Raw genomic sequence first — 15,995 nt, 5'->3', positions numbered from 1 at the left:
GACCTTAGAGAAATGGTATGGAGTACGATGTTAAAGGGGTTGTCTCGTGAAAGCAAGTGGGGTTATACACTTCTGTATGGCCATATTAATGCACTTTGTAATGTACATCGTGCATTAAATATGAGCCATACAGAAGTTATTCACTTACCTGCTCCGTTGCTGGCGTCCCCGTCGCCATGGATCCGTCTAATTTCGCTGGCTTCTTGCTTTTTTAGACGCGCTTGCGCTGTGCGGTCTTCTGCCTGGTGAATGGGGCCGCTCGTGCCGGAGAGCTGGTCACCGCGTCGTCATCGTAGCTCCGCCCCGTCACGTGTGCCGATTCCAGCCAATCAGGAGGCTGGAATCGGCAATGGAATGCACAGAGTCCATGGTGCACCATGGGAGAAGACCCGCGGTGCACCATGGGAGAAAACCGCAGTGCATCCCTGGGAAAGGACCGGCGGCCATCTTAGGGAGAAGATTTTTTAAACTCCTTATTTCGTCGGATCGGTGAGTAGCAAGCGGTTTAAAAACCGCTTTAATTTGCTATTTTATGCCAGGGGGGTGACAGGTGGAATGGGGTAAGGTAAAATTTTGATGCTTGCCGCGAGACAACCCCTTTAAGTATGGAGTACTACTACAACAAAGATGTTTATTTACAAGAGGTTTGAAGTGCCTTGCCCAACAGAAGAGTTTGCCAGTTATGGATACATGGATACATGTTATTAGTATGTGACTTGCAGTTAAATTTTCATAAGGTTTAAACTACCAGTACAATCCTATGGAGTGATATAAAACAAGTTCTGTTAAGTAAAGCTTATTTTAACAAAAAGAAAACGCTGCTTCTGCCTCCATCTGTCACCGCCGCAAAATTCCCCACCAGCTTCAACAAGCCACAGCCCATAAACACTGTGTAAAAAAAACCAAATATAACGGCAGGGCTCTGTAAGCCCTTCATTCTAGTGTTCAGTGAGGGTCTTAATGGTGAAACCTCTTTCACAATGATCCCTTTAATGTTAAAGGGGTATTCTGGTTTGGAAAACACATGTTTAAATGCACTATTATGGAATTAATTAATAGAGGGAGGTCCTCATCTATCAGCCAGAGAAAAGAGCTGCTACAAAGATCATTTATCAAGCTTGAAGACACGGCATGTCAATGCATTGCTTAGACAACCCATTCATTTCAATGGGAACTGTGGAATTTTTTCCTGTGGCAACAGTGCAGGAGATTTGAACACTTGTTGTTACATTTGTTGTTACAACTTATCTTTCTTAGGGTAAGAGCAGCATGACACCACATGATCATCTTATCATCAAGGGACCCCTCTGACAAAAATGGAAAGATAAAGGGCTCTAAAGATTGCTTACTAAACCTTATTTGGTTCAGTATATTTATCCATCAGATGATAAATAATCTGTTAGAAGTTTAGTTGTCTGTAGTTGATAACAATTCAGTTTTGCAGTAACAGAACTTAAAGATCTGGCAAAGTTTAACTTAAAACTAATGTGTTAAATGAACTCTGGCAGAGAACTTATTGCAACAAGTTACCAGTGTTAAATTTTACTATGTCTGTAGCTCCACCTGCAAGTTACTGGAGAGTTGTGGTGGGCTTTTCCTTATATAAAGCAGCTAAACGGAAGAGGACCTCCAGTATGTGGGTATTATTGTACCTTGTCACCACCGGAAGCTAGGGGTTTGACAGGGCTTGCATGTAGGAACGCCCCTGTCACACCCCTAGCTGCCGATTGGTAGACATTTAAGGTCCTGGAAGGTGCTACCAGCGTGGGTATACATTTTACCTTGCCCTGGAGGGTTAGGGTTAGGTTTTACCGTAGTATTCCAGTTAGGCTTAGAATCTTTCCTGTAAATGCTTCCCTGTTACAGTGGTAACATGGAAACATTAACCGTTTATAATCTAAGCCTAACTGGAATACTAATACCTAACTCTAACCCTCAGGGGGAAGGTAAAATGAATACCAATGCTGGCCTCCCCAATGGTGTACATTACATCATGTTCAGTGGCAGGGCGGCCGGCAATACAGTATTTCACCCGGTAACATACACCCCAACGCCGCTGTAGCACTGAGGGCTACTCCACTCCCCAGCTGCCTCTTAGCAGCGGCGCTGCTGACACGTGCAGAAGGGAGAGGAGGCAGGGGAGCGCAGTAGCTGGTAGCGGCTGCATCTGCCCTGTACTGCATCTGCGCGGCACTATGCAGATGGCTGGGGTGACAGAGGAGCGGTAAGCAGCGCTGCACATTGCCCAGGGAGACAGAACAGTAGCGGGGGGCCAGTCCAGCACTAAACATCTCCGATGCATGGCCACACAGAGCAGAACAGCACATCGCCCATAGCAGGAATAGGTGAGTGTGAGCTGCGGAGCAGCGGGATTAAGATCACTACTTTCTTAGGACCTTCCAGGACCTCAAAAATGTCTACCAATCAGGAGCAAGGGGTGTGACAGGGGCATTCCTACATGGAAGCCCTGTCAAACTCCTAGCTTCCGGGTGGTGACAAGATACAATAATACCCAGCAGCAACTTAAGCCTCTTTTGAGACAAGAAGTGTTTCTGACTACCTCAGACTGCCATTACACAAAGCTGTTCATAACTGTGTAACTACTTCCCTTCGCCACTTATGTCTTGCTTTCTTTTTGTCTAGTTCTAGTGTATGAGTTGGGAATACATTTTCCTTCAAAGATCAATTGCAATGGCAAATCCACCCCAGAAATCAAACGTAGGATCACACTGGGCCACTCTGCAATGGTTGGTATCAATAAGATCTGGAAGAGCAAAGATATCAGTCATTGAATGGCTGTGATTAGTTTATCGAGCGCCGGCCCTGATTGGCTGAGGAGCAGCTCCTGAACCAAACAGAGCAATTGCTTACTGTAGGTGGGGTACTTAAGCCTCGTCACCACTAAGAGATGCTCCATTAGCTTTGCGCTTAACATCGAATAATCAAATTGTGACCCCTTTACTTTTCCTATTTATGACTTAAAGAATGTTCGTGCCAAATTTCACGTTTGTACGACACCAGAAAGTTAGAGAATTATTGGCGAGTCAGTCAGTGAGTCCATCAGTGATTCAGTCAGTGATTTAGTCAGTCATTATCCACTTCCTGATTATAATTAAACACTTTGAAGCATAACTGTGTAACTAATAAACAGTGAAAAGCACAACTCACAGCAAGCGCAGAAAAAACTACACCCCAATTTGCTTTATTCATTGTTTACGCAAAAATTATTCTTTCAGTTATTTATAAAATAATCATTTACATAGATTTACATTTAGAGGAACATTAGAAGAAGGCCTTGGTGGCATAGTATAGTACAACCACTCAGCTATGGACAGTTTAAGTATTGTGAATTGGAAATAAAACACAAACACACTTAAATAACAGTTTAACAAACATGAACTTTTATCAGAAGGGCCTATACCTAAAATTTAATTGAAAAAACTAGTAAAAGGAAAGGGTGTGGGGGTGAGGTAAATTTGCATAATGTGCAGAATGTAGAAGAAAAATTGACTTTAGATTAAATTAGGTTTGAATGACAATGGGGCCTAATAAAGAACATTTACCTTTGACCTCCTAAAGCACTAACTTCAGTAGACTAACCTATCATCTCTTAATACATACTAGAGGACATATAGTTTTAATCTATTTCTGATACATAGACACCAGGTGACTAAGCACATTGTTCTCATCTAACTACATACTGGAACACAGGCACCACCTACCGCTTGGTTTTTACATTAAACGAGTGACATTTACTAGTTATTTCCTTATACTACATATTGTATATTGGCAGTTCTATTGCCTATGCCTGAGCCATAGTGAATGTTTCAAATGTTAGTATTATAAAATACAAGCATGGGCCATATGCAGTATTTCACAGATTCAAGTTAGAGTTTAAAGGCTAAAGTCCTTCTGCATGGAGTAAAATAACAAATAGTGATATACACCCCTATCCCCGCTCCCACAGTGTCCCACGACAATGCTCCAGATCTCCCCTCTGACATCATATTTACAGGCTGCCCCAGGCTATGCATCGTCATCACAGGTGCTGCAGCCAATTACAGAGCTCAGTGCTCAGTTGCCGAGCTCTGTTATTGGCTGCAGCACCTGTGACGTCCCATAAACAGTGTGGGACTGCAGCCTGTAAACAAACACAGGCACATAGGATCGAGCATCGGTGTGGAACATAGCAGGAGCAGGAAGAGGTGAGTATATCACTATTTGTTATTTTACTTCATGGAGAAGGGCTTTTATCTTTAAACTATAACTTAGACAACTCACTTAAGTGAATTTGCCTCTAATCGATGGTGTTATGTCATAAGCACAATGATACAAGAAGAATAGTGAACACAACAATAGACAGTGAGTGAACCAACAAGAGCAAGATGTCAAGCAGAATGTGTAAAGACATAAGTGGTTTGTAGCATAGTACAAAAAACATTGCAAGACAAAAGATGAGGAGTGCCAGAAGATCTCAAGCAACTTGATATACCAAATACAGTACATGCTCCGCCTTTCCCCACAGGGCATACAAACAAAAAAGATAGGTCATTGAGACAAAGACACACAAACACATTAAAGAAGCGTTCCCTGAAAACACATTTTTCCATTCCTGACCCCCTCACCTGCTTTGCCTGTCACATTCTAGAGGTCTTTTCTGTACATTGTACTGACTTTCATGTAGTGCTTGTCAAGCATCGTCTTGATGTTACTTTCACTTTCATAACAATCCAATGATGCATAGTCACTAACTAATGCTATGCTGAAACCATTTCTGCCTACTGGGAGGATAGTGTAAATATCATTAACCTTTATATTCACCTAAATAAACTAAAGACCATAAGTATACAGTCAGGAGGCTGAACTATCATTATCTTCATTATAACTTTGTGACAGAAGCCTCTAATCATCAGCAGTAATGTGATAGTTTATGTCGCCCATTAGAACAGCATGTGTGGTACAAGGTCTAGTAGTAACCCCTTCTTCAAAAAGGTTAGAAATTCTCTAGGGGGTCCAACTGAAGGGAATTTTTCAGATAGAAAGGGATAACTAAACAAGGTAAGACTAGCTGATTTATATATATAGTGGGAGGCTGGCTACATAATGAATGAAAAAAATCAGGGGACTGCTTCTTTAATTGTATGAATACAAAAGGATACAGGAACGTAGACTGTTTGGCTTAGAAGCAGGAAGAGCAAACTGAAGCACATTAAATACAGAAAAACCTACAGACATGAGACCTGTCCAATATGTCTGAAACATGGAATACACATAAAGACAACAAATACACAATAATACAGAATTGCAAAAAACATGAAGCATAAGAAACATGTAGCAGGAGAAACATGTAGCACGAGAAACATGTAGCAGGAGAAACATGTAGCAGGAGAAACATGTAGTACAAGAAACATGCAGCAGGAGAAATATGTAGTGCGAGAAACATGTAGGACGAGAAACATGTAGTACGAGAAACATGTAGCACAAGAAACATGTAGTACGAGAAACATGTAGCATGAGAAACATGTAGCAGGGAAACATGTAGTACGAGAAACATGTAGCAGGAGAAACATGTAGTATGAGAAACATGTAGCACGAGAAACATGTAGCAGGAGAAACATGTAGCAGGAGAAACATGTAGCACAAGAAACATGTAGAACGAGAAACATGTAGCAGGGGAAACATGTAGTACGAGAAACGTGTAGCAGGAGAAACATGTAGTACAAGAAACATTTAGTATGAGAAACATGTAGTACGAGAAACATGTAGCACGAGACACATGTAGCAGGGGAAACATGTAGCACAAGAATCATGTAGTACGAGAAAAATGTAGCAGGAGAAACATGTAGCAGGAGAAACATGTAGCACGAGAAACATGTAGCAAGGGAAACATGTAGCATAAAAAACATGTAGCAGGGGAAAAGTAGTATGGAGAACATGTAGCAGGGGAAACATGTAGTACGAGAAACATGTAGCAGGAGAAACATGTAGCAGGAGAAACATGTAGCACGAGAAACATGTAGCACGAGAGACATGTAGTATGAGAAACATGTAGCATGAGAAACGTAGCCACTGTAACACAAATTTCTATAGACACAAAGCACAGACAAAAATGACGTCACAAGGAAACAGGAAGAAAACATACCAATTACAACAGTTGAAGAAAGTATCACACATAACAAACAGAAAAGACATAACATACAAGATAACAGACACACCTACAAGACACACACATAAGGGGAATATGGTGACAGATATGATAAGACATTCACAAATGCAACAATGCAATACAAACTGCTCTTTCATATTGTTAGAGAAAAGCAAACAATCACATACATGAAAAACACATGCCTGTGACATAATCACATCAAAGAAGGCCAAATCTCACCAGAAGTCATAAAACATCAAATACATTCTGGGATATATAATCCACATGTATACAAAGCTTGTAGGACTCTGAGATTGCTGCACTGATGTTTTCTTGTACATTATGGCTTATGTCATTTGCAACTTCATGATGTCATCGACCATTTGCATACTAGACTGAAAAAAAGGAAATCTCATGTGCAGATGCTGTGTCCAATGCCGCTGATTCAGGAACTGCTCATACATAAGTTTAGTTCTGTAATTAAGAATTATAATGTGTCTTTCCTACCTAGACATGCCGTACATATACGATAGAGGGGATGCCTAACTTAACAGGTTTCCAGACTGTTAAGACAACAGTAAGCATAACTGGAATAAACATCATTTTACTCTAGTCTATGAACCCCCTGATGACATGTCGGTGCCTTCACCTGTCTGTGTATATAATATGCGTCCAAATAAAAATCACAGAAATAAAGGAAAAAACAATCATGAAACTATATTTCTTTTTTTTTCCAAAACAGAAGTGATAACCTTTTGGAACACTGACAATTCGGGTTAAGGCATTTCCAATTGCCCCTTCCTTTAGAAGAGTGGACAGATATGAGTGCAGTATGGCTTCATTGAAGTCTGCAGTATCAAACACAAATATACATTGCTTTATATGTCCACTGGTGGGTATGACTAGACATCCTCCAAAGCCATCATTGCATTCAGACACATCTCCAATTATCCATAGAATGTGGAAAAGACAGGATAGTGTTGAGGTCAGTGTTTAGGAGGAAAGTGGTTTAAAGTACATGTTCACTGATTAAGAAATTAATTAAATGAATATTGGAAATTCTCTTTTGTTCCTCCCAAAGTTAATGGTTCTGCTGCTCACAATAACCTCATCTCTGCTGTAAAGGCCCATTGTGATGGTTTATTTGGGGTGTGGGCCTATCCAGCAGGAAATTGGTTCCATTTGATGTTACTCTGAAATTTTCAGTTCATCTCTTCTGTCCTGGGGAATATTTGAAAAGCACACTATGATGATTAACCTTTGATGGCGCCAGGTTCCGTCAGAGAGGCTGGGGCATATGCAGATGCTGCCAAACATGCTGCTGCTTCACAAAATCCTGGTAGACCTGCTGGTCCAGGGAAGCCAGGTCTACCAGGTTCTCCGGCAGCACCCTCTGGGCCTCTATCCCCATCTTTTCCATCAATGGCCTGACCAGGAATGCCAGGCACACCTAAGGAACAAAAAAATCTTTATTAATTTGCAATGCAACATCTTCCAGGTCTTTTTTTCAAAGAATTGATGTTTATACATGTAACATCACCCCTGAATGAGATTAAAATTCTTAATCAGAAGCGAAAGTACACTAGAATAATTAGAGAATAATCAGATCAAAGAACATCTGTGCTAGTCTCACCTGTAATTCCATGAGGTCCTGGAAGACCTTCGTGTCCACGGCCCTGCTGTCCCCAATCTCCCTTCTCTCCACGTTTACCTAGAAGAATTCATTAAAATCTTTAACCTTATGCAAATATTGAAACTTGTCTATTTCACATAGAAGTGTAGTACTTTCTGAGCTTTAACTGATGAGGTTTTCCAGTGTGAATTCCTATTAGTAGCTTTGGTGGAAATGTAATTTAAAGGGGTACTAAATTTTCTGACAACTTCTGTAATAACGTCATCAATCTTGTAGTATTCTTTCATTAAAAATATTGTTGTTTAATATGAAGTTTAAAGCTGCTGCCACTAGGAGTCTCCCTGCAATACAGTGCCTATTGCTAGGGATTGAGCTTTTGTAGTTACTGGAATGCTAGGATGAGGGGTGCTATCTTCACAGGCTGCTCCCTACATTCACAGGCTGACAGATCTGCAGACACTGTGTCTGCAGTCTCTTCCTCCCCTACTGTTATAGGATATGTGTGTGTGATAAAGTGCGTACATTATATTAAGTTTACTAACCATTTGGCTAGAATATCTCTGAATACCTGAATTGTCCCTGGAAAGCAGAGAGGCAGGGATTTAGATACTGCCTTACTGCTGATTGGATCAGAGACAGAGCAATGCAACATGAGTGAGGGAAAGGAAGTACAGGATAATGAACTACTGGCAGAGTAGTAGGCTTGTTACATGCCCTCTGCCTGAAAGTGGATCTAAAACAGTGGAATAGCAAAAATGGGGAAGACCACCTGAAATTCAGAACTTAAAAACATGAAACAGGGTGCAAACAGCAGCAAATCGGAGGGTAAGCAGAACCTGTTATAGTTTAGAAAATCTTTTGAAAATTCAGATATGCTTTAACCCTTTAAGGACCAGGCTGTTTTGTACCTTAAGGACCAGACCCTTTTTAGGGATTTTACCCATGGTGGTAATTTTACTGCCCTATTTTTTCCTTCACCGACCAAAATTATTTTGCAGTGGATTTTTTCCCCTGTGACATATAGGGAGATTTTTTTTACTTTCACTGACTTTTTAAAGTTTTTTAGTTTTATTGGGGGTAAAAAGCTAAAAGAAATGATTTTTTCCAACATTTATATATATATATATTTTTTTAAAATGTGTATATTTTTGCTAAAATAAAAAATAGGAACGGATTCCTCATTTTTTTTTGGACGTTTTGATACATAATATGTATGGTTTTCGACTATAGGAAACATAAAGTGACGGTTTTGGTTGGTGTCGGCTTTGGGTTATTTTCTTTCTTATGTATATATTGTTGTTTTATTCTGTATTTTTTTCCCCTTATTTATGTAATTATTCTTTTTACTATCTATGTCCCCCATGATGTCATATAAGACCTCTGGGGGACATTCACATGTTTTTTTTTATTTGACATTTTTCCACTGTAGTTGAGGCATCCATAGGAGCCCCAGTTACAGGGAAAAACATTCCCCTGTAGTGACATTAGTCACTGGCAGAGCTGATCAGGGTCTGTGGGACCCTGTAACTCTGCTGTGCCAGAGGTCACCCGACAGTCACTGACTGCCAGCTCACGTAATGGAAGAAAGATTTCCACTTTCCTTTTTAGTACATATCACTCATTGAGCGCTGTGTACTAAATAAAAGAGGAGGCAGTAAAGGTTAAAACCCACTTTCCCCTCCTGTTCTGGGTTATCAGCTGTGACTGACAGCTGACAACTCGTCCTACTTCTGATTGAGTGCAGAAGCAGGAGGCTTTAATCCCCACCGTAATTTTACATATGGCTGGGCTTTAAGCCCAGGACCAAGCACCATAAATTTACAGTGCTTGGTCCTTAATGGGTTAAATAAGTGAAAGATGAACAGGGTATCTGCTCATTCGGCTTTCTGCCTTCAGTGTTAGCATCAGGGACAGGAATTTGAACAAATTAATTTACATACATTAGCTTACTGTAATTCATTTAATTAGTATACAGGCTATAAAAAAATGTTATGCTTTATGTTAATTTCTCTTTGCTAATTCTACATATAAAACTGTACAAACCTTTGGGTCCTGTATTTCCAATTTGGCCCATAACCCCCAAAAGTCCAGGGATACCGCGAGGCCCTTGTGGTCCATGTTCTCCCTGTTCTCCCGGAGGGCCTGCTGGGCCAGGAGGTCCAGGTGGTCCCATTACCCCAGCTCCGCCAAGGGCTGCTCTCTTAGCACTGACAGCTACATCTGCTAATTGCTCTGTGATAAAAGGAAAAAAGTTTTTTGAAACACAGTAACAGACGAAATGTATTTTGTTATCTGGAACTAGCTCCAAGTGAAACAACATTGATCATCCTTGATATTTTAACATTAAACTATTGAACATCAATACTATATACAAGATAAAATATATATAGATTATTGTGAGACAAGCAATTGGCAGTTGTGTCTTCAATGCATTTCCATTCCATTACTCTCCAACACATCCATTATTAATTCTATAAAAAACTTGTCATAATGACAAATTATTAGAAAAACACTAAAACCTGCAAAATTCTATAAATGAAAATAGCTATTTTTTTGTGGTGCAGTCTAAAAAGCATGCAACTGCATAGATGAACACGAATAGATACTATCAAAGAATAATGCCACCGAGGATCCTGGATGGTCCATTAGTAGAGAGGAAATTCTGAACAAAAAGTAGACAGAAAATTAAAAACAAACAGTATTTGGTTAGTTGCCAGAAGTCAAAGGTCACAAGTAGAGATGAGCGAACCTACTCGGCCACGCCCCTTTTTCGCCCGAGCGCCGCGATTTTCGAGTACTTCCTTACTCGGGTGAAAAGATTCGGAGGGCGCCGTGGGTGAGTGGGGGGTTGCAGCGGGAAGGGGGGGAGAGGGAGAGAGAGAGGGCTCCCCCCCTGTTCCCCGCTGCTACCCCCCGCTCCGCCACGCCTCCCCCGCCCCCCGGCTCCCCCTGAATCTTTTCACCCGAGTACGGAAGTACTCAAAAATCGCGGTGCTCGATCGAGTAATTACTCGAAACGAGTATATTCGCTCATCTCTAGTCACAAGAGTTATGCTGCAATAATAGACTGTAAATGATAAAGTACATCCAGGAATCTGGTCACATCTATGGACTTCTTTTGGTGATGATGAGTTAGTAATGCAGGAAGTCTATTTATCAGCATGAGGCAGCTATATAACTGGGGGAAACTGTTACAGGCAGTACCTAGCATATTTATAAAACTTTTCAGAATATATTTAAAAAGAGCTTGACAGGGCATGGCTCATTGATCACGGCTGGTGGCACAAGTTTCTGAATTCCAGAATTGCGTCTTACAAACACATACCCCCCCCCCCCCCTCCCTACAACATGCCCCTTGCCCTTCCCCACACCCTCCACTTTGGCTTTTTTATACATTTTCTGCCCCTGTACCTCCTTATCACCCCACCCCTGTTTTGTTTCCTGATAATTAAATACCACACATAATTTCCATATTGTTTGTGTTCCCCCGTGCCTCATCTCCTGCCCCTGTACCTCCTATATCACCCCCACCTCGTCTGTCTCCAAATAATTGTGTACAACATGTAATTGTCGTACTGTTTTTGTTCCCCCATGCTTTGAAAGTGCTGCAAAATACGTTAGCGCTATACAAATAAAGATTATTATTATATATACAAACATAAATACATTAAGGGACAATACAAGCATCTCTACCATGAACTGCTTATACCTAGGATTGCGACGGTAACAAGAGGGCATCCTCTACGTCTAGAAGAAAGCAGGTTTCATCACCAACACAAAAGGGGGTTCTTTACTGTAAGAGCAGTGAGACTGTGAAACTCTCTGCTGAAGAAGTGGTGATGGCAAAATCAATGGAGGAGTTCAAGAGGGGACTAGATGTCTTTCTAGACCGCTATGATATTACAGGATATAGACATTAAATAACCAGCAGGTTTGGTGATCCAGGTTTTGGACTCAGGTAGGAACTTTCAAACATTGATCCAGGGATTATTCTGATTGCCATTATGGAGTTGGGAAGGATTTTTTCTCACCAAATGGGGTAAATTGGCTTCTGCCTCATTGGGGAAGGGGGAGAGGTTTCCTTCCTCTAGATCAGTGGTGACAAACCTATGGCACACGTACCAGAGGAGGCACGCAGAGCCCTCTCTGCTAGCATGTGCGCCGGCGGCTGCTCACCATGGTAGTGAATACCAGTTGGGGTGCTGCAGCTCCCCTGCTGGTATTCACTCAGTGGCACTGCTAGCGGCGCTGATCCTGGCGCACACTGCGATGTCATTGTGCAGCCAGGATCTTCCTCCCACTCCCCTGATGTCTCCTCCATGGTTCCGCGAGAGCAGGGGAGGAGGTGTCCAGCAGCACACACTGACGTGCAGAGGAGCAGTGGCGCTTCGACGAGGAGGAGGGGGTAAGAATATGAGTCTCAAGAGGGCACTATCACTATTGGGGCTAGTATAAGGGATACTATTAGTAATAGTGTCCCCGTATTACAGCCCCAGGAATAATAGCATTACTACTGGGGCCACTGTGGAATGTCACTATTACTACTGGGGCCTCTGTGGGACGTCACTATTACTACTGGGCCATTATGGGATGTCACTATTACCATACTACTGATGCCACTGTGGGATGTCACTATTACCAATGGGGCCACTGTGGGATGTCACTATTACCACTGGAGCCACTGTGGGATGTCACTATTACCACTAGAGGCACTGTGGGATGTCACTATTACTACTGGGGCCACTGTGGGATGTCACAATTACCGCTGGGGTCGCTCTGGGGGTCACTATTACTGCTAGGGTATGTTTACACCTGGCAGAAATGCTGCAGAATGTCCTCAACGGAAATTTCTGTGGCAATTTCCGCATCCAAAAAGCAGTCAAAACCTTGTCTATTTTGAAACAGCCCTATCCTTTTTATAATGACGGATTTAAAATCATACGTCATGATAAGCCCCACCCCCCAAAGTCTTGGCACTTTGAGATAAATAAGTGGATTTTGGGTTGCAGTTTGGGCACTTGATCTCTAAAAGGTTCGCCAACACTGCTCTAGATCAATAAGGGGGTGGAAATAGCCTGAAATGGATAGACATTTGTCTTTTTTCTGCCTTGCATACTATGTACCCATTTTCTAACAAGCCTTATTAATAAATACAATTATCAGGAGTCGTTTTTAATAAACAGAAACCACCACTAAACCAACAATATTATTGATAAATCTGCCATTCCATGTGCTTCAGGAATTCATCATGTAAGTGTCTCTTACTGTTTATTACTATTGAAGATAAACACTTACTACATCATATTGTTCAAGATGGCCACTTACAGTATTATACTACTGTATATAGTCATTCCCCCGCCACCTGCATTTGTGTGAAAAGTTACTTACAGGCAGCCTCTTTAAATAGCTTATTCTAACAATAGTAACATGAGCATTTTTACCAATCAGCAACATCTGAACACTCTTTGTAACCTCTTTCGTATTTAGCTTATCTTAGAAGTACTCACCTTGTAACATTTTCAGAACAACTTCAACTATGTGTTGATCTCCTGCATCTCTTCCCTGAAAGAAAAGATATTACTGGAACCTTATCAGGCAGAATGCTGTGAAAGTCATGATGTCACTTTGAGATTTGCGTGTCCTAGATATGGCTGTCTGGCTTCCTTAGTTGATTAATATTTATGAGTTACCACTTAAGTTAATACTGTCCTGGTCATTTAAGAACATTTTGATTTTACTTACAGAAACTCCTGGGCGTCCAGGCATCCCAGGGACACCCCGCTCTCCATGAAGTCCTCTTGGTCCTGGTAGCCCTGCAAGGCCTTGTATTCCAGGCTGGCCAGGATCTCCTGTGGGACCTGTATAACCAAGTTCTCCGTGTACACCTTGCTGTAAAGAGGCATAAAAAAGCATTTAACCTTTAAGCTGTTAACAACTGTAAATAACACAAAACATCACATATACAAGCAAACGTACCTGCCCCTTGGGACCTGGCTCACCAGACTCGCCCTAAAAAACAGACATACCTTAAGCCGTATGGCTAAACATTGAGCATTCTTAGACAGCATTATTTTGTGAGTTACAAAAGTTTACCTGGGCCTTCACCTAATGCCAGAGATTACATGGTTAGGGGAAATATTGAAATTGCTACCTCTGAAACCCCCTATAAATGAATGTTAATAAGAGCTTTTGATGTAGCCAGATTTCTTAGCACTTGGTTTGCTCCGTAGTATGCATGTGCTATATAAATGAAGGTGATCATTAGTATATTTTAAAATTGTATAATATTGTGTTTATATCATGCACATTGCCCATATGGACATAGATTAGCTCAAACATATATATTTCCCACATGACATTTCTGTTCTCTGAATACTGTGTATAGTCAGTGAGTAATATGTGATGCAAACATTATATAAAAAGGTAGCAGAGCTCAGTTTGTGAAATGCACAAAAGCTGTTACATAGATGGAGCAGACTTGGGTTTGTCATAAAACTGGCAAAGCTAATAAAATTGATTAAATCAAAGCAATTAAACCTACTGAGTTGTTTTGACACAAAGGCTCCCTTCGGTCACCCTACTTGTATAACAAAGAACTTCATATATAGCAATTTCCTGTTAGATTTATTGCTGCACTTCTGTTTGTAATCCACATACAGGGGTCCTAAGTAGCCATTCTGCCAGTACTGCACTGGCTACAACTTCCTCTCCCGCACTTCCCATGCTGCCTTCATAGCCTTGCTCCAATCAGAGTTTAGGTCAGGAAATCCATGGTCAGGCCAAGGCACACATCCCTTTTACGTGACAGTAGTGTGTCACCCACCTGACTGTGTAGAACTATTATCTGACTATTATTTAATGACTGTATTATTTTGAGTCACAGCAGAGCCATTGTATCTAAATCCGCTGTTATACAAGTCATCTTAGGCTGTCTATGATGTGTGTGTATACTCATTACTTTTGGAGGAACAAAACACATATCTTGAGATTTTTAGGCTTCTGACTCTGTTAGTGCTGCACCAATGGGGTCACTGAAAGGGATTCTGTCATCAGATTTATGCTGCCCAAACCACAGGCAACACAAACTCAATACAAAGATGCCCATTACCCCCTTTGTGCTTCATTGGCATCTGTGAATCAGGTTCATGCTGCCCATGGTTCAGCATGAATCTGATGACAGAGTCCCTTTAAAAGACCCAGTGATGCAGTGGAAAGTTATGAACAAGCTACAGACTGAAGGAAATTTCATGGGCCAAGCTGAACTTTTTACCATGGTACATGAGTTTTTAGCTATGCCCCTGGTCAGCAGGCACAACCCCATTCAGAATGTGGTGCACGGGTCCCACTTTTTGCACCTTTGGCAATCAGGAGATTTTGCTGTGAAAAGCCTCGGCCAACCAGGCATTATCCCTTCAGTGCTGAATGAACAGTGGCCCTGTAATACAAGGACCACTCAAAGTTCACCAGAACATCCTGGCTCATAAAGGGGGTCCTATGTAGGATACCCCAACTCTATAACATTTAAATGCCATTATGCAGTAGGTTAACTCACCTTATCTCCCTTCTCACCACCTAAGCCTTCGACTCCTGGATCACCCTACAGACAAACAGCATGTTTTAGCATTATGTACAAGTAACTGTAAACTAAGATAAGAAAATGATGCTTGACTACAGTTTGTAGGTATACACAGATAGACAAGCACATGATTACTGATTGAAAAACATTAGAACATACATACCACATCGCCCTTTCCTCCAACCTTTCCAAGGAAGCCCTGGGGCATAAAGGAAGACATAAGTGGGTTTGTTCAAAACAGTCATCAGTAGCTACAATATGCATTTGACAGTACTCGATGGTATTATATAATAGATTACTCATCCCCTTCAGTTTTAAATCCTGTTAAAATTCTAGGATTACAGTACAATTGTTTATTTTTAATTAGCAGAGAAGCAAACACGAAAAGAAGATTGTTTCTATTCGGAATAATCCTAAATTACCATGTGTTTACCTTGTCTCCTTTTACTCCAGGAATACCCTGTGGTCCTGGGATGCCTGGAGGACCTTGTTCACCCTTTGCTCCCTAAGAAAATAAGAAATATGCATAATTTGACACAGCCCAGATCACAAAGCTTCTAGTCTGAGGCAGATATTTGAAAAAGGTTTATCCAAACGGGATAGTCATCTGTATGCTACAACTACCAGCTACATATGCACCT

The 15,995-nt window shown here is 41.3% G+C and overlaps 1 protein-coding gene across 1 annotated transcript in view; it reads right to left on the bottom strand.

Moving 5' to 3' along the window:
- Window positions 1–3,186: 3,186 nt before the first annotated feature.
- Window positions 3,187–15,995, bottom strand: part of COL9A2 (collagen type IX alpha 2 chain) — a 69,806-nt gene continuing 56,997 nt past the window's right edge. Inside the window, exons 24-32 of the mRNA XM_066575053.1 lie at window positions 15,788–15,859; window positions 15,518–15,553; window positions 15,331–15,375; window positions 13,755–13,787; window positions 13,521–13,667; window positions 13,286–13,340; window positions 9,822–10,010; window positions 7,779–7,856; window positions 3,187–7,595 (exon numbers count right to left, since the gene is read on the bottom strand). Coding sequence (XP_066431150.1) covers window positions 7,399–7,595; window positions 7,779–7,856; window positions 9,822–10,010; window positions 13,286–13,340; window positions 13,521–13,667; window positions 13,755–13,787; window positions 15,331–15,375; window positions 15,518–15,553; window positions 15,788–15,859 — 852 coding nt within the window. The 3' untranslated portion in view covers window positions 3,187–7,398. The remainder of the gene's footprint in view (window positions 7,596–7,778; window positions 7,857–9,821; window positions 10,011–13,285; window positions 13,341–13,520; window positions 13,668–13,754; window positions 13,788–15,330; window positions 15,376–15,517; window positions 15,554–15,787; window positions 15,860–15,995) is intronic.

The sequence above is a fragment of the Eleutherodactylus coqui genome, chromosome 1, assembly GCF_035609145.1.
Source record: "Eleutherodactylus coqui strain aEleCoq1 chromosome 1, aEleCoq1.hap1, whole genome shotgun sequence".
Classification (NCBI taxonomy): Eukaryota; Metazoa; Chordata; class Amphibia; order Anura; family Eleutherodactylidae; genus Eleutherodactylus; species Eleutherodactylus coqui.
The sequence above is the reverse complement of the archived record's forward strand: the minus strand, read 5'-3'. Positions and strand labels throughout refer to the sequence as shown.